At 49.6% G+C, this 20,286-nt stretch overlaps 7 protein-coding genes across 8 annotated transcripts; 4 read left to right on the top strand and 3 right to left on the bottom strand.

The window, feature by feature from the left end:
* Positions 1-307: 307 nt before the first annotated feature.
* Positions 308-813, top strand: LOC132085051 (feather beta keratin-like). The gene is made up of 2 exons (XM_059490404.1): positions 308-323; positions 446-813. Exon 2 carries the CDS (start codon positions 451-453, stop codon positions 811-813), a length of 363 nt encoding a protein of 120 aa, XP_059346387.1. The 5' UTR covers positions 308-323; positions 446-450.
* Positions 814-6,115: 5,302 nt separating this feature from the next.
* LOC132085052 (feather beta keratin-like) lies at positions 6,116-6,454 on the top strand. Its single transcript, XM_059490405.1, has one exon. It carries the CDS (start codon positions 6,122-6,124, stop codon positions 6,452-6,454), a length of 333 nt encoding a protein of 110 aa, XP_059346388.1. The 5' UTR covers positions 6,116-6,121.
* A 1,193-nt stretch (positions 6,455-7,647) lies between these two features.
* Positions 7,648-9,187, bottom strand: LOC132084994 (uncharacterized). The gene is made up of 2 exons (XM_059490331.1): positions 9,167-9,187; positions 7,648-8,854 (listed from the first exon to the last, which is right to left on the bottom strand). Exon 2 carries the CDS (start codon positions 8,835-8,837, stop codon positions 8,040-8,042), a length of 798 nt encoding a protein of 265 aa, XP_059346314.1. The 5' UTR covers positions 8,838-8,854; positions 9,167-9,187; the 3' UTR covers positions 7,648-8,039.
* A 2,035-nt stretch (positions 9,188-11,222) lies between these two features.
* Positions 11,223-13,136, top strand: LOC132084993 (scale keratin-like). 2 transcript variants are annotated; one of them, XM_059490330.1, is made up of 3 exons: positions 11,223-11,252; positions 11,867-12,256; positions 12,302-13,136. In XM_059490330.1, the coding sequence occupies exons 2-3, from the start codon at positions 11,884-11,886 to the stop codon at positions 12,742-12,744; spliced, it is 816 nt and encodes a 271-aa protein (XP_059346313.1). In that variant the 5' UTR covers positions 11,223-11,252; positions 11,867-11,883; the 3' UTR covers positions 12,745-13,136. The 2 variants fall into 2 exon arrangements, with proteins under 2 accessions (XP_059346313.1, XP_059346312.1); XM_059490329.1 differs by having other exon boundaries at positions 11,867-13,136.
* Positions 13,137-13,455: 319 nt separating this feature from the next.
* On the bottom strand, positions 13,456-14,782 carry LOC132085016 (scale keratin-like). The gene is made up of 2 exons (XM_059490361.1): positions 14,651-14,782; positions 13,456-13,872 (listed from the first exon to the last, which is right to left on the bottom strand). Exon 2 carries the CDS (start codon positions 13,849-13,851, stop codon positions 13,456-13,458), a length of 396 nt encoding a protein of 131 aa, XP_059346344.1. The 5' UTR covers positions 13,852-13,872; positions 14,651-14,782.
* Positions 14,783-18,000: 3,218 nt separating this feature from the next.
* Positions 18,001-18,440, bottom strand: LOC132084792 (scale keratin-like). Its single transcript, XM_059490047.1, is given in 2 exon segments — positions 18,001-18,399; positions 18,402-18,440. Coding segments are annotated over 2 exon segments (438 nt in total).
* Positions 18,441-18,904: 464 nt separating this feature from the next.
* On the top strand, positions 18,905-19,450 carry LOC132085017 (scale keratin-like). The gene is made up of 2 exons (XM_059490362.1): positions 18,905-18,928; positions 19,031-19,450. The coding sequence occupies exon 2, from the start codon at positions 19,055-19,057 to the stop codon at positions 19,448-19,450; it is 396 nt and encodes a 131-aa protein (XP_059346345.1). The 5' UTR covers positions 18,905-18,928; positions 19,031-19,054.
* The last annotated feature ends 836 nt before the right edge of the window (positions 19,451-20,286 follow it).

The following is a 20,286-nucleotide window of genomic DNA, read 5'->3' as shown; positions in this document are numbered from 1 at the left end:
TTCTAAAGCCTTGATTTTGTAGCTTTTCCCTCACTCTTCTTGCTGCAATTTCTTCTCAGAGGGAGGAAGGGGTTTTATAGCAGAGAAGGAGTTTTGTGTTGGTGGCGAGTTATAAAAATCATTAATTAGCCACGTTAGCTAAATGGCTATGGGTTATTTATTAAATGGGTTATTTATTAAAGGGTTATTTATTCAGTTTGGGGATCCAAGGCAGTTTTAAGGTTGTGAAGCTGCACTTTAATATCAGCAGTGAATCCTTGGGCCTGTTCAGTCGCGTGACCGCGTCCCACCGCAGCCCAAGAAGAGAATTCACCTAAGGCCAGAACACCAACAGCATTAAAAATCCAATTTCCTTCCCAATTCCCAACCCCGAAAGAACCCCTGGAAAGCTGCTGATAAACGTGGGTGTAACTCAGCTCCTGTATTCCAGAATTCCCTGTGGCCACAGCCATGTCCTGCTACGACCTCTGTGCCCCAACCTCCTGTGGCCCCACGCCGCTGGCCAACAGCTGCAACGAGCCCTGTGTCCGGCAGTGCCAGGACTCCACCGTGGTCATCCAGCCCTCGCCCGTGGTGGTGACCCTGCCCGGGCCCATCCTCAGCTCCTTCCCCCAGAACACCACCGTGGGATCCTCAGCGTCCGTGGCCGTTGGGAGCGCTCTGAGTGCCGGGGGAGTCCCCATCAACTCCGGGGGCAGCTCCTTGGGCTTTGGGGGTTTTGGGGGCTTTGGCTACCCCGGGCTGGGCAGCGGCTACAGCCGGCCCTACCGGCGCTACAACGCCTCCCGCAGCGGTTTCTATGGGCCCTGCTAAGGCAGTAGGAGAAGACCAGGAATGCTGAACCCCGACCCGTCCCTGGAGCAGGACTGAGCTCATGGCCGCGGTTTTTGGATGCCACGTGAGATGCCCCCCAGCCTGGAGTTAAAGGAGGTGTGGGAGTTTGGCATCTCCCCAAACCAGGCCTTTGCTTGTCTTTTGTTGTGCTCTACTTCGTGTTTCTCATCAAATGTCTTGTCCTGCTTTTTTGTTTTGTTGGGGTTTTTTTTTTGTATTTGATAATAGGCAAAATATTAATTGTTGGCAATTGTTGTGCATGGCTGGATTAGCACAGGTCGTTCGTTGATGAAGAAGGAAGATTTCCGCTCGCTGAGTGTGTCTGAGTGGGTTCTGTCCTTACTGAACCATGGAAATGTACTGCTGACTTTTTCGTTGCTTCCTTCCCTTCCTCAACCCATTAAATTCGTGTTGCATCACCCTCCGAGTCTGCCTGGCCTTCTTTGCTCTCCCAGCCCCTTTTCCAGTGCCTTTGGAAGTCCCCACTTCCAGAAAACACCACGCAAATAATTTCAAAGGAGAACGAGTCCGATTCCAGTGGTGGAAAACTTTTAAAACCAAGCCTAAAGGCAGAAAGGGACTCTGCAATGGGTGCCTCCTGCTGGGACATAAACAGGGAATTTTTAAAGATGCGATACTCTGGAAAAATGTTTTAAAAGAAGGGCGCTCAGCTGAGATTCCTAAGGGAATTGTAGAGGGAGAGAAGCAGCAATTGGGGCATCCTTTTTGGGGTGCAGCATCTCCTGGCAGCTGAGCTCAGCCCCTGGTGAGGCGCAGAAGGATGGGGAGTGTTTCTCCCTTTGGAATTTGCTGGGTTGGGAAGCAAGTCTGGGACAGGGAGATTAAAGGACTTAAATTTAAAGAATTTTTAGTTCCAATCCTCTCTTAGGGTTTCTTAAAACAGAGCTGAGCTTTATCAGGCGTGGCTTTGCTCCTCCTGGATTGGGACTAAGGTGTGGTTTAGACACCCTGAAGGAAGAAGGTTTGGAAAGCTTCCCCTGAGGGCTCTGGGTGACTCAACCTCCTGTCACCCCTTAAAATGTCTGATATCTCTGAAAAGTCTCACTTGGAGTCTTTGTCTGCCTGTCCAGAATGAGGCTGAACTGTAATTAAAGATGCTGCTGAGCTTCTGCCAACTGCAGTCATTAGCAGAATGAAATTAAAGGAGGTAAATGAAAGAATTAATAATTTTAAGCAGGTGGTTTTTTTAATAAACACCAGAAGACAGTGGAAAGCTGTCAGTTTGATGTTCTATTACAGGACGAGCTTGGTCTGGATTAAATGTTTAATTTAATATTTTTTGCCATCTCAACTGAAGCTATTCCCTGATCAAAGGTGATGAATTCTAAGAAGTCCAATGGCTCCAAAGTGCTGTGACTGAGGCACTGCTGAGAAGGTGCCTTGGACAGGTTCAGGTGGATATTTCTCATAACAAAATTAATTTCCTTACCCTTGCAACTCCCTTCTCATTAATTGAACCAAATCCCTTCCCAGATTGCAAAAAAACTCCCATCAAATTTGGGATATTTCCTCCAAACATTCAGAAATCACATCAGAATAAAATATGACCCTCAAGCACCAGTTCCCCCTTCATTCCTGTCCCAAATCACCTTTTGGGTTAAAACCTGGTGTGGCAACCAGTAAAGCACAATTCTGAGGGAAATCTGGATGGGTTTGCAGTCACTTAGAAAGTGATTTATTCACTGCTGCAGAAAAGGAGTGGGAATATCCTGTTAGAATGTTTTCCACAGGGAAGTATTTCTCCTGAACGTCTTGGTCCTACAGAAATAAAAAATGCCATTATTTTTTCAGAAATATTTTTTGTCAGCAAAAATCCCTTTCAGCACCAAATTCTGTGGAGCTGAGGCCAGAGCTGCAGCATCTCCTGGGTTTATGGGGAGAAGGGAAGAGGCAGGAGGGCTCTCCAGAGCTTTTATGGCTTTCTGGGGCTGCCTGGAGGATCCCAGACATTCCTGCACCTTTTATTACCCAGTCCCCGCAGAAGCTGTGGGTTTGCTTTGCATTTGGCCGGGTTCCCAGCAGGGAAATTGGTTTGTTTACTGTTTATGTTCATGATGGTTTTTCCTGGCCGCGGATGAAACCCACGACCCGTGAGGCCGCTTTCATCTCCCTGCTTTGCATCCATTAAATATTCCTGGCTCCATCGTGCCAACTCTACCTCCCAAAGTGGGGGTGAGTCAAAATCCCATTTGTTTAGGACTTCTGGCATTTTGGACACACACCTGGGAGCAGCCCCTGGTGTGGTAGCGAGTTTTAATTGGAGTCCTGAGTGTGCAATGCCAGCCGTGATAAGTGTCCAGGAGATTTCAGATCGCTGCTCCTTGTAATCTTCCCAGGAGCAGCATCCCAAAAGCTCTCAGCTCCTGGGAGGAGAAGATGGAGCCATCCAGACAAGCTGGACTTAGGATCACCTTCAGAAATGGAATTTGGGCTCTTTTTATCTTCTCTGTAGCTTTGGATGAGTTGGCTTTCAAACCACAAGCTGGTCTTGGAATTGATAGATAATTATCGTTATAAAGGAAAGTCAGGGAATCATGGAATTGTTTGGGTGGGAAGGGGCCTTAAAAATAATCTAAACCATGGGCAGGGACACCTTCCACTATCCCAGGGTGTTCCAAGCCCTGTCCAACCTGGCCTTGGACACTTCCAGGGATGGGGCAGCCACAGCTTCTCTGGACAACCAATTTTTTTAACATTTCTGTGCATGCAACAAGAACTTTGGGAAGGTCTGGTCAATCTTGAAGGACAGGAGAGTTTCCAGACATCGTGTCATCATTTTGGGTCATCCCAAACTGGGGACACCCAGTGACTGAGTTGATGCAAATTCTCATTTGTATTTCAAGGACAAGGTGGAAGGATTGGAGCTGGTGGGGAAGTTTTGTGGAATCCATCAGGAATCTTGGCCACCCCTTTGAACCCCTGGTCATGTTCAAAGAGTCCTTCCCTGCCCATTTGCTGATCGTCCCCCATTTGCATGTCTGAGTGGTCCAGGGAAATGTTTGGGGAACTTTGAAGACTTCTGCTCTTCAGAAGTCTCCAACCAGCGTTTATTTCCCAGGAGATGTTGGGGCAGATACTCCCAGTTCGGTGCTGATTTGCCTGTCTCTGCCTCGGAGATTAAGCACCACGAGAGCTTGGAATGCTTGGCCCTGCCCTCCAGTCTGCTCCGGCATTGTCTGCGATTACTTTTTAATCTGGAAATTGCCTTTGAAAAGGAACTGGAATTGCTGCAAGCTGAGGTGATCTGTGAGACGTGCAAAGTGAAAGCCAGAATTGCCTTTCAAAGAAGGAAAAAAGGAACAGGAACATTACAAACGTCTCTAAATAACTGCTATTCATTTGGGGAACAATTTTGCATAATGGTGCGAAGCCCAGCAGGGGAAAGTAATAATTTAGTGGCAGATGTAAAAGGCTTTGGCGTCTTTGATGACCCCAAAGATGAGCTTGGGCAAGGCTTTGAGCAGCCCCAAATTCCCAGGCATCCTCCAGATGACCTCAATCGCTGTCCTGGTTTAATGTAGGGAGAAAACCCAGCCTGGAGACTCCTGAGATGAAGGACTTGGACACTCAGTTCCCAAATTGTGTCTCAGATTCCATCATGGGAGCGTGGTGGTTTCATAATAAAGGAATAGATCAGATGATGCTCCTCTTTCATGCTTTCTGCTGAGTCAAGAAAATAAAATCTGTTCCCTCAAATAATCCATTTCTCAGTACCTTTGAGAGAGGGGAAGTTTAATCTAAATGCTTTCTAATGATTTTATTTTCCTTTATTTTTTGTGTATTTCCTTCTGTTTGAGAGGAATTTGGTGAAACACTGAGGCAGAAATAGGAATTTCTGCCCTTTTCACAACGAGGTGTGCCAAAAACTTGTGCCCTCCATGCAGGGGGAAAGGGATTTCACAGGGAAGGTCACTGCACCTTTCCCGATGGTTTCATTCATCCTTTTCATGGTTCCTTGGGATGCAAAACAATTTCCTGAGTAACCCAGATGAATCAGCCTCTGATCAGGAGTTAACCGGGCTCGTAAGGTTTGAGGATAAAAGAAACCTCACCGGAGGAATGCATGCATTACAGGGAGGAAACGAAATCCAGGCAAGAAACACAAACAGAGAGGAAAAGTAAATCCCCAGCCAGGGGTACTTTGCATATGAGGAATCGTTAGCAATTGGCTGCTAATGAGCTACACACACAATTTGTGTCCCAGGTCCTCGGGCTCTCTGGGCCAGGGTATAAAACCAGCCCGGTCTGAGGAGCTACAACCACTCTTGGCCTTCTTCTCCCTGGAGGAAAGGGTAAGTCTGATCTTCTTCCCATTTTCTTTGCATTGTTGCTGTCTTTGTGTTTTATTTTTCGAGGTTTGCGCTCTTTAAAATTGCTGGGGAGACTTCGAAGCAGCTTTTTCTCCAGGGAGGGACATTCTGTGAAGGGTGGAGGTCGTTCCTATGCTGAGCCCGGATTTTTTCATTTGCGTCACCCAAATCTTTCCATTCCAAGAAGTTCCGAGCTCTGCCTGAGCCCTGCTCAGACCTGGGAGCGGATGTGAGGAATCTGTGCAGAGCTTTTGGCTCTCGGGATGGAATCACAAAATATTCGCGGTTGGAAGGGACCTCTGGAGATCTCCTGGGGCAGGTGGCACAGGAAAGCCTCCAGGAGGGTTTGGAACGACTCTGGAGAGGGAAACTCCTGGGCACGAGTGTCTAAATGTGTCCAGAGGGAGATTCCCTGAACTCCCTTGCTCAGAGCTACCTGTGCCAAGGCCTCACGGTGAAATTTCTGCTCCTCATTTTTACTTGATGAGGATTTTTTTTGTTGTTGTTTAGTTTTGGTTTTGGTTTTTTTGGTGTTTTTTTTTTTGTTCGGTTGTTTTTTGTTTGTTTGTTTGGTTTTTTTTGTTGTTGTTGTTTTGTTTTGGGTTTTTTTATTTTTTAATTTTATATTTTTATTTTTTATTTTTCTCTCTGTTTTGGGGCGCAGTTTCTCCTTGCTTTCCTGACTGCCTGCTCCCTCACCTCCCCGCTTATTTCAGGGCTGCAGGAGGGAAAGGAGAGAGCACAGAGTCGCTCAGGAGGAGGTGGAGCTGCCCTTTGTGGTGTAGAGAGCTCTGAACTTCACCGAAATCCCCTTTCAACCCCAGACCAACCCTTCCTTCCACTCCCCACGCGCTCCTCGCGCTCTCCATCACCACAACAGCTTAATTACGCGGCTAATTACACCTCGCTCCTTGCATTCCAGAACTCGCTGCCTTCCAGACTCTCACCCCACAGCCATGTCCTGCTACGACCTCTGCGCCCCAAACTCCTGCGGCCCCACGCCGCTGGCCAACAGCTGCAACGAGCCCTGTGTCCGGCAATGCCAGGACTCCACCTACGTGATCCAACCCTCTCCCGTGGTGGTCACCCTGCCCGGACCCATCCTCAGCTCCTTCCCCCAGAACACCGCCGTGGGATCCTCGGCATCCGCGGCCGTCGGGGATGCTCTGAGCGCCGGGGGAGTGCCCATCAACTCGGGCAGCTCCTCGGGGCTCGGCAGTTTGGGGTACTCGGGTTTGGGGGGGCTCTATGGGAGGTCCTACCGGCGCTCCAACCGCTGCGGGCCCTGAGGGAGCCGCGGGAAGGGATGAGCAGGAGATGGAAAGGCGATCGGATGCAGGAAAGCGCGATCGGATGCAGGACTGAGCCCGTGCCCACCCGCTTGCTGACCCCCGCAGCTTTGCCCTGAGCTCCCGGCGCTGCAGGAGCTTGGCTTTCCCCATTTGATGCCTTTCTGTGCAATCAGGGAGGTGAAAAATGTCACTCGATTGTCGCTGGGAGTCCAGCTGTAAAGCACTGCCTGGAAATGGGTGATGAATTTTAATTCGTATTCAACCCTTCTGTATTGAACCCTTCTGCTTTCTTTTGCTGTATTTTTTTTTTTAAATTCCACTTCTTGCTCATTAAATAGATGGCGCATCACAATTTGTGGTTTGCAATGTTCCTTCTCTCTCTTCCTCTTTGGAGCCTTCTCTGGCAGAAATTTGCCCGTGCATAAGTTGTGAGTACCAAGCAGATCTGCATTTAAGTTACACCACGCTAATCACTGAGGAGTTAGAGAAATATAAACAATGAGTAATATCCTTTTTTTGTGTGTGGGGGGGAAATTTTCCCCTTTTCTCATTTCTGGAAGAACAATATGAAATATTGTTCTGGCTAGCAACAAATGGGGGAAAAGAGGTGGGAAAGCTAAAGCAGCTTTACGGACAAAACTTTTTTATTTTCAACATCCCATCTAAAACTCCTCTCCATAAATTCGAACCCATTTCCCCTTGTCCTGTCCCTCCAGGCCTTTGGAAATAATTTCTCCCCGTATTTCTTTTCGGCTCCTTGAGACACTGGAAGGTGAAATGAGATCACCCCGGATCTTCTCTTCCTCAGGCTGAACAAACCCAGGCAGAACTTTCAAAACCCAACAGACAGAATGAAAACTTAGGTCTCGTCCTTCCCTTGTCGTCCTGCTAGGTTAGAAACGCTGCAATTATGTCTTAATTGTTTGCTAAGCGATGTGGTGATTGAGGGGCCTGGGGTGTCACCAGGAATCCTCAGAGCAAGAACAATTACTCAGAACCTCGGGGAAGTTAATGACGGGCAAATTGCTAAACAAACATTCCTCAACATCGCGTTAAGTACCCCAATTAAACTCCCATTCCACATTTCAAACGCGGGGAGCAGGGCAGATCCTGTGATAAGGAAACCTCAGCACGCTGGGGAGTTCTGCTCCCGGAGGAAAAAATAAATGACAAATAAAAACCAGAGAGGCTTTTGTGCAACACCAACAGCGGTTTAATGTCAGAGAGAAGAGCAACAACCGAGGGCAGGGAGCACAAGCAATCCCAGGGGCAGCAGGGGATGCAGAATTCCTGTTCTGGGAGCAGGGACCAGCTCAGGAGCAGGATAAGCCAGGGATGGAGGAGTCCAGGCACAGAGAGGGGATGGAGGGCTCAGGGTGTCCCGAAGGGACGGAGGGATCAGGGAATCCCGAGGGGATGGAGGGCTCAGGGCAGAGAGAAGGGATGGAGAGCTAAGGGCACACCCAGAGCTGCTTGGCACACTCAGCTGCCACTGCCAGCGCCTCCTGCCCGGTGTCCCCATGGCCCGGCCCGGGCTCCAGGGCTGGCACTGCCTCTGGAGGCTGGCACTGCCACGGGGACTTTAGAAAACCCCACAGCTCCCACGGCGGGACCTGCCCCATCTCTGGGAGCCAGGCAGGGAATAGCCCAGGCCCCGTGAGGAGAAGCCAGAGCTGTAGGACCTCCCGCAATTGCCAAAGGAGCCCCCATAGCCCCCGAGGGTGCCCCCATAGCCCCCAAAGGAGCTCCCATAGCCGGTGCCACCTCCATAACCCAGGGAACGGCCGTAGCCAAGAGACCCCCCATAGCCCTGGGAGCCCCCATAGCCCCCACAGCTTCCCAGGCCAAAGGAGCCCCCATAGCCCCGGGAGCCCCCATAGCCTGAGAAACCCCCATAGCCCTGGGAGCTCCCATAGCCCTGGGAGCTCCCATAGCCCCCATAGCCAAGGGAGCTCCCATAACCTCCAGACCCAAAGGAGCCCCCATAGCCAAGGGAGCTCCCATAACCTCCAGACCCAAAGGAGCTGCCGTAGCCCAGGGAGCTCCCATAACCTCCAGACCCAAAGGAGCCCCCATAGCCAGAGGAGCCCCCCAAGGCCAGGGGACCCCCATAACCCCCAGAACCTCCCAGCCCAAAGGAGCCCCCGTAGCCCTGGGAGCTGCGGGAACTGAAGGAACGCCCCGGCAAGGCTGGGCCCGACGATCCCACAACGCTCTCCTGAGGGCAGGTGCTGAGCACGGGGCCCGGGATGGTCACCACCACCGGCGGGGGCAGGATCAGAGCTCTGGAGTCAGGGCACTGCTGCACGCACGGCTCGTTGGAGCTCTCGGCGATGGGCTGGGGGCAGCTGACGCCGCAGGACTCGTTGGAGTAGGACATCCTTCTGTGCTGGGAGGCTGCAATGCACAACAGAAAGGACTTCGAAACTAAACTGGCTGAGAAGAATCAGAATTAAACTCTGTGTGTGAACAGAGGGAAACAGGTAAATTCAAAGAAATCTCATTATTGTATTAGTCTTCGTCTCACCATGATCATCCTTGCAAGAGAAATTCTGTCCTGGATAAATTAAACAAACTTATAGCAACCTGTGGCAAAGATTCAGTCAAAGGTGTAAGACCAGCAAGAAAGAAGCCAAGAGGAAGAGGAAAAGAGGCTCATAGGCTTTATGTAGTAATTCAGATTTTATGGGGATCAGTGCCGCCGCTTACCTTGTTGGCTGCAGGTTTGGGAACAGGAGCAGTGGATGAAAGGCTCTGGGTGATGTGAGCTTTTATATCCTCCTCAAAGCCACCCCCTGAGCCTCCCGTCCTCGTTTATTACAAAACCAAGGCCACAGTGGGCGCTTCCATTCTGTCACCTCAGCAATGTCCCTCCCAAACTCACGTGGCTGTGACACAACCGCTGATGGCAATCAGCTCCCTCTGAGGGCAATCCGAGGGGATTTGGGGAACTTGGGGCTGAGGGGTGGTCGTGGAGTCATTGATTAAAGCAGTCCTGCTTGAGTCCAATTTTAATGTCCTGTTAAATTGGGACGTTTTAATGGCCACGTTAACCATGGTATGGAGCTGTTTGTTGGTGCCACCTTCACCAGGTGAAGGTAGTCCAAGTGGACCTAAAATTGTGGTTCTGAGAGGACATGAATTCTCCTTGTAGACGAGTAGGGATTTACAAAAATTGTCCCCAAAGAGATTGAAATTAGTACAGCCAGAAGAGGCCTTGGCTTTAAGCTAATTCCAAATATTTCATGATTTCATTTGAAATCTCAACTTCCAGAAGTTCAATTTGAAATACATTAAAAATCTTAATTTTCTTTCCTCCCAACCCTGAAATACTGACCACTACAGAAAAAAAAAAATAATAGAGTAGTAATAAAATAACAATATATTGCAGTAATAAAATAAAAAATATATATTTTATTATGATGAGTCTGGGACATCCTGCAGTTATTTCTTTTCTTTCCTCTTGCAATTGTTTTCTAATTTTATGACATTGCAAAAGAGAGACAATAAATTACCTCTAAATTGTAAAATAGCTCTCTTTGTGAAGTGTCATCAGGATTTGCTGATAATAATGAGAGGTACTGGAGGATAATGACTTTAAGCTGCCTCACAAATACTCGTTAATAGTCAGTGCTTGCAATTTCTGTTATTATCCTATTAAATGGAGGCTGGGAGTTATGAGGATTTGTTTGAGTTAGCAGCTCCCTTGTTATGAAACATCATCATTTAAAAATATCAATCAATGTCACTCCTCTTGATTCCTTAATCAGCATTTGATTAATAATTTCAGTGCTGGCAATGATTTAATTTTCATTCCTGAGCTCAAATTCTTTATTTTATTACCTGTTAACATGTTTGGGATGACTATGACAAGTACATCATCTGCCATGTCAAGTGCAGCTTCCTCTTAATTTATGAGGCAGCATTTCGCTGAAATATCTTAAATTTTAGGGGAGAAATTAAAGCCTGATTGCAAATTATCCAAATTTTCAGGCTTAACTATCAATATTCTGTGCAAAAGGGGTCTCAAAGTGATGTTCTAAAATCTCAACTCTTGAAGTCTCACCTGTAAATATTTTGTCCATGAAATTGTGCCTCGTGACACAGAGCCCTCAGCTCACACGTCTCTGACCTGATGCTCCTGCCCCACTTTTGGGCGCTGACATTTCCGTGTTCCTGTCTAACACACCAAATATGAATTTCCTGTGGGTGTTTACAAAGCCCCTCATGGTCCTGGAAGGATCTGGAACATTCCTCAAGTGTCACTGCCTCCATGACATTCCAAAGCCAGAAGGGAATGGAGCAATGGAACCCAGCTTGGAATTGTCGAGTGATTAATGGCATTTGAGCTGCAAACACGGATAAAACCCCCTCACATTTCTAAAGCATTTGGAGATAATTGATATTTTCTTCACTTTTGAGACCCGTCTCCCTCTTTTTGTGCAGCTCCCGTGGATTTTCACGGGATTCACTTGAATTTTAAAAGACGAAGTTAATTAATCTGAACTCATCGAACCCAAAGCCGGCTCTCGTGATGGGGATTATTACCTCATCATTCACCAGCTCGATGCCCTCAAGTCTGTCCTGACATGGCCTCACGCCCGTTTTTTGCGTGTGGGGAGTGGCAGTGCAAAGCCAGCAGAATTAAATCCCTCCATGTGAGGGTTGTTCTGTGTGGGACTGAAGGCACGGAGGGCGTTTTGGCCTTGTAAGCACTTTGGGAAATGTATAAAAGCTGCCACCACTCTGAGCCTCTCCATCCACTTCTCCTGAGTAATTCGCCTTGGTGAACAGGGTAAGTCGGATTTGAGCTCCTCTATCTTTCTCTATCCTTCTTTTTCCTCATCTAATTCTTTGATGTTATGGATTGGTAGATTTAAAAATTGTGGGTCTGAGAAGGCTGTCGTAGAATAAAATGTGAATTTTCACCATGCCACTTGGAATAACCATTTCCAGGCATTTTAGGTACAATGCGTGGCTGTAAAATTTAAAAATATCTGAGTGATCATTCTCACTTTGTGGGAATATAAGGGTAAATGTTCTGGTTTGGAAGCTGAAGGCTACTTGGGAAAGGACATGAAATTACAGAAGTTGCTGCTTTGTATCTGACACTTCTTAATTTCCTATAGATAAACTGCTAGACTTAGTTGGATTTAATAAATTTATAAAGAGATAAAACCAGATTTGTCACAGTGTAAGAAGTACCACCAGAGATGACACCAGATGTTTTCATTTGTGTGTGACATCTCAGGGACCTTGACAGCAACCAGAATTTGATTTCTGTGGTCAGATAAGGGTCAGATTTGGAAAGCAACAAACTCCGGGCTCCCACATTTTCCATGGCAAAGCACAGACAGAATCAGGTGGAAATTCCTGGATCTGAAACCTTTTTCCTGCTGTGCATTGCAGCCTCCCAGCACAGAAGGATGTCCTACTCCAACGAGTCCTGCGGCATCAGCTGCCCCCAGCCCATCGCCGAGAGCTCCAACGAGCCGTGCGTGCAGCAATGCCCTGACTCCAGAGCCCTGATCCTGCCCCCGCCGGTGGTGGTGACCATCCCGGGCCCCGTGCTCAGCACCTTCCCCCAGGAGAGCGTTGTGGGATCGTCGGGCCCAGCCTTGCCGGGGCGTTCCTTCAGTTCCCGCAGCTCCCAGGGCTACGGGGGCTCCTTTGGGCTGGGAGGATCTGGGGGTTCTGGGGGTCCCCTGGCCTTGGGGGGCTCCTCTGGCTATGGGGGCTCCTTTGGGTCTGGAGGTTATGGGGGTTCCCTGGGCTACGGCAGCTCCTTTGGGTCTGGAGGTTATGGGAGCTCCCTTGGCTATGGGGGCTCCTTTGGGTCTGGAGGTTATGGGAGCTCCCTGGGCTATGGGGGCTATGGGAGCTCCCGGGGCTATGGGGGTTTCTCAGGCTATGGGGGCTCCCTTGGATATGGGGGCTCCCGGGGCTATGGGGGCTCCTTTGGCCTGGGAAGCTGTGGGGGCTATGGGGGCTCCCAGGGCTATGGGGGCTCCCTTGACTACAGCCGTTCCCTGGGTTATGGAGGTGACACTGGCTATGGGGGCTCCTTTGGGGGCTATGGGGGCTCCTTTGGGGGCTATGGGGGCTCCTTTGGGGGCTATGGAGGCTCCCTTGGGGGCTATGGGGGCACCCTTGGGGGCTATGGGGGCTCCTTTGGCAATTGCGGGAGGTCCTACAGCTCTGGCTTCTCCTCACGGGGCCTGGGCTATTCCCTGCCTGGCTCCCAGAGATGGAGCAGGTCCCGCCGTGGGAGCTGTGGGGTTTTCTAAAGTCCCCGTGGCAGTGCCAGCCTCCAGAGGCAGTGCCAGCCCTGGAGCCCAGCCCAGGCCATAGGGACACCGGGCAGGAGGCACTGGCAGTGGCAGCTGAGTGTGCCCAGAAACCCTGGGTGTGCCCTGAGCCCTCCATCTCCTCTTTTTGCCCTGAGCCCTTCATTACCTCGGTATTCCTGGAACCCTCCATCCCCTCGGGATTCCCTGAGCCCTCCATCCCCTCTCTGTGCCCAGACCCTTCCATCCCTGGCTTATCCTGGTCCTGACCAGGTCCTGGCTCCCAGAGCCCAAGTTCTGCATCCCCTGCTGCCCCTGAGACCTTCTGGATTCCCTGCCCTCGGCTGTTGCTCTTCTCTCTGACATTAAATCCCTGTTGGTGTTGCACAAAAGCCTCTCTGGTTTTCATTTGTACTTGTTTTCCTCTGGGGGGCATTCCCTCTTATGCTGGGAGGAGATGCCTGGGGTTTCTCACTTGACCAAGGCACTTGGGTCTTTGTCATTTGGGAAAAGGAGGCAAAGAAACAGAAATTGGATGCAGGAAAACTTTATTGAGCCAAGAGTGGCAGGAGTGGCAGGGAGAGGGAGGGTGGGCAGGCCAGAGGCAGGCCGGGTGTCACTCGCTGCAGGCCAGGGCAGCTTGTGCAGAGCTCAATTTCTCCATGCTGGGCTGAGGCAGCACCAGGGCCTTTGGGGCTGTTGCTGGTGGCTCTAGCAGGGCCCGCAGGTGTCCCAGAGCTTCTTGCTGTAGCGGGGCAGGGCGCAAGGGCTGCAGGCGGGAGCAGCGTAGGCTCTGCCAAAGGTGCAGAGGCCCCCCGAGGCCTGGGTGGCACCGGCGCCATAGAGGCCGCCCAGCCCCAGGGAGCCGCCAAAGGCCGGTGCTCCGGAGGAGCCCACCACGGCCTGCTGGGGGAAGGAGCTGAGGATGGGGCCGGGGAAGGTGACCACCACGGGCGGGGGCTGGATGAAGGCAGACGAGTCGGGGCACTGGCGGGCGCACAGCTCGTTGCAGCTCTCAGCGATGGGCTGGGGCACAGCCACGCTGGTCCTGGGCACTGGGCACAGCTCAGCGCTGCTCCTGGGTGGGCACAGGTCGTAGCAGGACATCTTGGCGTGAGAAAGATGAGGCTGAAAGGGAATTCAGAAATCCAGGCATTAGAACAGACATGGGGATCTTCCAGTTCAGTATTGGACTGGTCCTAGACTTTACAAAAACCCTGAGTGACCAAAGTCACACAGCCTTGCCCATTCTGCCCAGCGCTGGCCCTGTGCCCTGCAGCCCCCTCAGAGCCCTGATCCCCACACCCCCAGACCTCACAATCCCTTCCCAAGTCTCTGGTTCCAGCTTGGAGCTGTCTGTCCTGTCCAAGGGTCATAGCATGACATCCTCCAGGGCTCAGGGTTGGTTTGCAACAAATTGAGACATAAAAACTATAAAAACTCAGAAGATGATGAGAGAAATTCTCAACATGAGTGAAATCACGGCATTGTGGTTTATGTTCAGCCTTGATCGTCATGGTCAACACCCACTGAGCACCTTAATAAAAAAATTCTAGTGTAAAACCATCCCCAGAATGACCAGACCTCACAGACTGATCTTTGCTCTGGCCCCACATCATTTTTTCATTCAGCTTTTGGAAATGCCTACCCTGAAGAACAATATAAGAACCCCAGTCCCATCTTCCATGATTTTCCCTGAAGTTGAGAAGCTGGGAAGATCTGGGGACTCCCAAAGACTTTGGCACTCCCAAATTCCCCATTTCCCACTGGTTTCATTAAGAGTAATTCCAGACAGAAACAATGTAAAACTTTTCTAAATCTCAGCATTCCTAAAGGAATCTTCTGCAACTGCTCTGGTACAGGGTCTGATTAAATAAATAGAAAGAAATTAAAAATTCATACTCACTAAGCTCCTCAAGGCGAATGAGCTGAGAGAAGTGTCTGGATGGACCCAGGCACTGGAGCTTATATAGAGGATCCAAACATTCCTGAGGGCTTGGAATCTTGCTTGGACTGGGGGTTCTGCCTGAAATAAATTGTTTACCAGCTTTGAGTCACAAAAGTTTGGAGTTTGTGGCAGTTCTGATTTCATTCTCATTCTCCTATCGTGTGATGTCGGAGTTTCACCACCTTGATTTCTTTAATCTTGGGTCTTAATTGGTGCTGGCAACTCCTGGCATCATTAGAGTGACCTCACTGGAATTACCATGTTCATTAAGCTGACTCCACATGTTGCTTCTTCCTTTACAACCTTGTCATGAGCTCGTCTGCTCCAAGATTTTGTAAGACTCATCTCTGGCTGACATGGACATTTTTCCTTAACAGCCCTTTAAAATTATCTGATAAATTAATTAGAAGCAGAAACCAGCTGATTCCAGAACTACCCAGGAATAAATGTGTTTTCCAGCCCTAATTAAAGAGACCTTGTTGGTCAGAGATGGGTTTGAGGGGTCATGAATATCTGCTGAGATCATCCAGGACACTCAGCAATTCCCCAATAGTTTTCCATTGAGAGGAAGGTTTGGAATCAATCCCACATAAAAATCATTTTAACTAAGAAGGTTTTAGTGGTAAATAAAATTCAGGTGCTGGATGTTCCCATATCAAGTCTTGTGATTCCAAATTTGAGGAAAAATCAAAGAGGTAGATGGAGGTTGTTCTTTAATGTCGTGGGTGCAATCTCTTATCAAGAGTGTTCTGGCCCTTCTTGAGAAAAATACTTTGTAATGATTTCACAAACATTCATTATCTGCTGTTCAACCCAGCTAATGTTCGGTGTTGTATGACATGAGTGATTTAGACATTTCACTCTTACACAACCCCAGCTGCTTTAATGTGCAGGAAACAAGGTGGTGCCTGCCATTACTTTAATTAAGTCATTATTTGTGCCATTGGAAGTCAAGGGTTAATGATTAGTGCAGCTTTTCTTTTCCTTCTTAAAAAAAAATAATCCTGTCCATATCTGTGGTTGAATCTTTTGTGAGTTAAATATTCCGCCTTTGCTGTATTTGCTTTATTTCAAGCTATATTTTCCATTTATAATATTCGTTTATATTTATTATTATGGTATTATACACCTTTCATATGATTATTATTAATTATTGTTATGTTATATTATATTATTATACCTTCATTATATTATTATATACCTTTTTTTTGGTGATTTTTTTCAGAGCAAAACTTTTAGGTTTTCACCTGTATCCAGTGCATTTTACAGACCCTACTTGTTATTCCTGAGAAATCCCCTCAGAGATCATATATCTGCTCTTAATTCCTACACTGAAAATTGGTTGTTGTGGTCCAAATATTGGTTTCACACAAATATTTTCATTTCCTCTGCAGGTGAAAAAGGATTTGGGTTTAGGTTTATGTTTCGTTTGTTGCCCCAACAAGTTCCCCTGTATTTGCTGCAGGGGAAGGAAAAAAATTATTCTCCAAGCACAGAAAGGGATTGAGTCGTTCCCACATCTCCCAGCCTGGGGGGATTTACTTGCCTTGATTTATATTTTAAACTTGCCTTGATTTATATTTTACAAAAATCTGACAGTCAGTGCAAGTTGTGCCTCATCCCTGGCACAAACTCCCTTTAAATCCAATCTCTTTTGATGGGCTGCATCAAAACCCCCGTGGGCAGCAGGCGAGAGGAGATTCTGCCCTGCTCAGGTGAGGCCTCACCTGCAGAGCTGCCCCAGCCCAGGAAGGACCTGGAGCTTCTGGAGGGAGCCGAGAGGAGGCTCCAGGATGATCCGAGTGATGGAGCAGCTCTGCTGGGAGGAAAGGCTGAGACAATTGGGATTATTCTGTTTGGAGAAGGGGAAGCTCTGAGGTGACCTCACTGTGGCCTTGCAGGACCTGAAAGAGCTACAAAAAACATGTACAAAAAACTGAATAGCAATCAATTTAATGGAATAGTTATTGATAAAGGAAGCTTCTCAAATATGAATTAGGAATTCTCTTTTCTATGAATGTGTTTGTGAAATTATGCCCTTGTCTCCCAGCTAATGGAGACAAACAGAAAAACAAATGTATAAGATGGATGTATTCTCTAAATGTTTTCACTACTTAATGCTATGAGAATCCCTTTCCCAAGAGATGGAGTGACAGGACAAGGGAGAATGGGACTGACAGGGAGGGGGTTTAGATCCAATTTTGGGGATAAATTCCTCCCTGTGAACATGGGGATGCCCTGGCACAGGAAATTCCATGGCTGTCCCATCCCTGGCAGCGTCCAAGGCCAGGCTGGACAGGACTTGCAGCAACCTGGGGTGGTGGAAGCTGTCCCTGCCCATGGCAGGGTGTGGAATGAGATGATTTTAAGATCCCTTCCCACCCAAATAATTCCATGATTCTGTGATTACCTCTCTCGACTTTGTATTAAAAACAACACTATTTCAGTGCTCTCTGGGCTACAAAATTTATTTGGAGAGATTCCTCTGAGAAAAAAAAAACCCTCTAAGTGCAGATTTTCTGAGCAACAAGGGCCGTGAGAGCACTTGGGAAGCACTGAGCAGTGATCTCTGCTCCCTGTTTTGTTGTTTTGTAGCCCTTGCATGTCCCAGGGCTGATTAACAGCGCCCAAAGCAGGGAGGAGCGGCCGAGCACCTCAGCCCTGATCAGATAGCTTGTAGCCGCTGGGTTTGGCCAGGCCGGGCCCTGCCCTGCTCTGACTTTCCCTTTTGTGTCATCCAGGGCAGGCTGCTCCTCTCAGAGTGGCTCCAGCACTCCCAGGCCCTCTTCAGAGATTTAAACAACCAGAAATGGTCAAGTTGAATAGCTCTGTTATAAGCAGGTAAGACCTCAAGTGAGTAATCAGCACCATTTAAAATAAAAAAAGATGAAAACGCAAAAATTCGATGCATAGAAGATTTATTGCAGGAACAACTTGAATAAATCACAGAGAGTACAAAGGAAAATATGGGAAAAGGAGATGTACAAAGAGAATCCAAAATATAAAGCTAAATTTTATAACTCATGCAAATGTCAAGAAGCAGAGTTGAATAAATGCAAAGACAACATGAAGTTGATATAACCAAGATAAACAATAAAGATCAAAGAAAAGAAAAGAAAAATGAAATTCTGATACATAATAAATTCACAAAATAAAACATTAGGGATTATATTTTCAAAGTGGAGATAAAGACAAACACTAAATATAGGAAAAGACAAGTTTTAAGGGAAAGAGCAAAAACGGCAAAGATTTAGATGAACAACTTCTAGATTCCTCCATTGCTGACAGATAAAAAAGATAGGATAAGCCTAGCAGGGCCCGCAGGTGTCCCAGAGCTTCTTGCTGTAGCGGGGCAGGGCACAAGGGCTGCAGGCGGGAGCAGCGTAGGCTCTGCCAAAGGTGCAGAGGCCCCCCGAGGCCTGGGTGGCACCGGCGCCATAGAGGCCGCCCAGCCCCAGGGAGCCGCCAAAGGCCGGTGCTCCGGAGGAGCCCACCACGGCCTGCTGGGGGAAGGAGCTGAGGATGGGGCCGGGGAAGGTGACCACCACGGGCGGGGGCTGGATGAAGGCAGACGAGTCGGGGCACTGGCGGGCGCACAGCTCGTTGCAGCTCTCAGCGATGGGCTGGGGCACAGCCACGCTGGTCCTGGGCACTGGGCACAGCTCAGCGCTGCTCCTGGGTGGGCACAGGTCGTAGCAGGACATCTTGGAGTGGGATGAGAGGGTGTTCTGCAAGAGAGGGCAGCCATGGCAGGAGAGCAGCCCAGGGCAGCAGCCCCTGAGCCACAGGGGCTGGGCTGGAGCAGGGAGCCACCAGCAGAAGTGCTGGCACACTTACCCTTGTTCCCGAGGAGGAGAAGGTGGCCAGGGCACTGCTTGCTCCACTCTGGCCCAGGCAGGGCTTTTATAGCAACCATGGGGATTGCTCATCTCCATCCTGTCCAATCTGCACAGGGGACACTCCCTGCTGTTCCTGCTGCTGCTGACACTGGGGCTGTGCAGCCCCTGCCCCTCCCTGAGTCAGCGTCCCCCAGGTGCCAGCCCAGCACATCCCGCTGCCCAGGTGATCTTGTCCTTCCTACCATGTCAGATCCTTGATAGCAGGGATGGCACCCAGGAATCGGCTGCAGATTGGCCAGGATGGAGCTGAGCAATGCCGGGGCTGCTATAAAAGCCCTGCCTGGGCCAGAGTGGAGCAAGCAGTGCCCTCGCCACCTGCTCTCCCTCGGGAACAAGGGTAAGTGTGCCAGCGCTTCTGCTGGCGGCTCTCTGGCTCCCTGGCCTTTGGCTCAGGCTCTGCTCTGGGCTGCTCTCCTGCCATGGCTGCCCTCTCTTGCAGAACACCCTCGCATCCCACTCCAAGATGTCCTGCTACGACCTGTGCCCACCCAGGAGCAGCGCTGAGCTGTGCCCAGTGCCCAGGACCAGCGTGGCTGTGCCCCAGCCCATCGCTGAGAGCTGCAACGAGCTGTGCGCCCGCCAGTGCCCCGACTCGTCTGCCTTCATCCAGCCCCCGCCCGTGGTGGTCACCTTCCCCGGCCCCATCCTCAGCTCCTTCCCCCAGCAGGCCGTGGTGGGCTCCTCCGGAGCACCGGCCTTTGGCGGCTCCCTGGGGCTGGGCGGCCTCTATGGCGCCGGTGCCACCCAGGCCTCGGGGGGCCTCTGCACCTTTGGCAGAGCCTACGCTGCTCCCGCCTGCAGCCCTTGTGCCCTGCCCCGCTACAGCAAGAAGCTCTGGGACACCTGCGGGCCCTGCTAGAGCCACCAGCAACAGCCCCAAAGCCCCAGCACCGCCTCAGCCCAGCATGGAGGACTTGAGCTCTGCACAAGCTGCCCTGGCCTCCTGCAGCCCGTGACACCCAGCCTGCCTCTGGCCTGCCCACCCTCCTTCTCCCTGCCTCTCCTGCCCTTGTTGATGCAATAAAGCTTTTCTGCATTCAGTTCCTGTCTGTTTTCCTCCTTTTCTGGAGTCCTGAATTGCCCTGGGGATGGGGAATTCTGGGAGTGGGATGGGAATCTGTCTTGAGGGATTGTCTGGGCAACTGAAAATGGAAGTGGATAGAAAATATAAATGGGAAGTGGACAGTGCAGGGCGACATGGGGAAGATAATGAATTCAAAGGGGAAAGGGAATCGGAAGACAAAGTACTGGGTTTAGAGGGAGGAAGAAAAGAAGATGATGGAGAAGATGATGGATAAGGAGAAGGAGAAGGAGAACGAGAATGAGAACGAGAATGAGAACGAGAATGAGAAGAGGAAACAAAACATGAGACATGAGGTGACAAAGAAGTTTTAAAAAGAGAGAAAGAAAAAGAGATAGACAATGAGAGATGGAACTGATGATGCAGAAATAAAATATAAAGGGCATAGTGATGGGCAAGTTTGTCTCTGATTTCTGTCCCTGATTCTTTATTCAAAGCCAAGGGTGATGCAGAGGCACAGGAGATGTGACAGCCTGTGCTCCTGGATGGCTCCCAGCTCTGGGGAGAGTTCATCTCATTGCCAGCATGGCGGCAGGTCTTTAAAGGCCCATAGTGTCATTGCCCGTGAGCAGGGGATATGTCTACTTTCAGGTAGAGTGCTCGGACCTCCTTGT

This window comes from Ammospiza nelsoni, chromosome 28 (assembly GCF_027579445.1).
Source record: "Ammospiza nelsoni isolate bAmmNel1 chromosome 28, bAmmNel1.pri, whole genome shotgun sequence".
NCBI lineage: Eukaryota > Metazoa > Chordata > Aves > Passeriformes > Passerellidae > Ammospiza > Ammospiza nelsoni.
The sequence above is the reverse complement of the archived record's forward strand: the minus strand, read 5'-3'. Positions and strand labels throughout refer to the sequence as shown.

Coding starts and splice junctions, on each gene's coding strand:
- LOC132085051 (XM_059490404.1), top strand. CDS start 451: ATGTCCTGCTACGACCTCTGTGCCCCAACCTCCTGTGGCCCCACGCCG.
- LOC132085052 (XM_059490405.1), top strand. CDS start 6,122: ATGTCCTGCTACGACCTCTGCGCCCCAAACTCCTGCGGCCCCACGCCG.
- LOC132084994 (XM_059490331.1), bottom strand. CDS start 8,837: ATGTCCTACTCCAACGAGTCCTGCGGCGTCAGCTGCCCCCAGCCCATC.
- LOC132084993 (XM_059490329.1), top strand. CDS start 11,884: ATGTCCTACTCCAACGAGTCCTGCGGCATCAGCTGCCCCCAGCCCATC.
- LOC132085016 (XM_059490361.1), bottom strand. CDS start 13,851: ATGTCCTGCTACGACCTGTGCCCACCCAGGAGCAGCGCTGAGCTGTGC.
- LOC132085017 (XM_059490362.1), top strand. CDS start 19,055: ATGTCCTGCTACGACCTGTGCCCACCCAGGAGCAGCGCTGAGCTGTGC.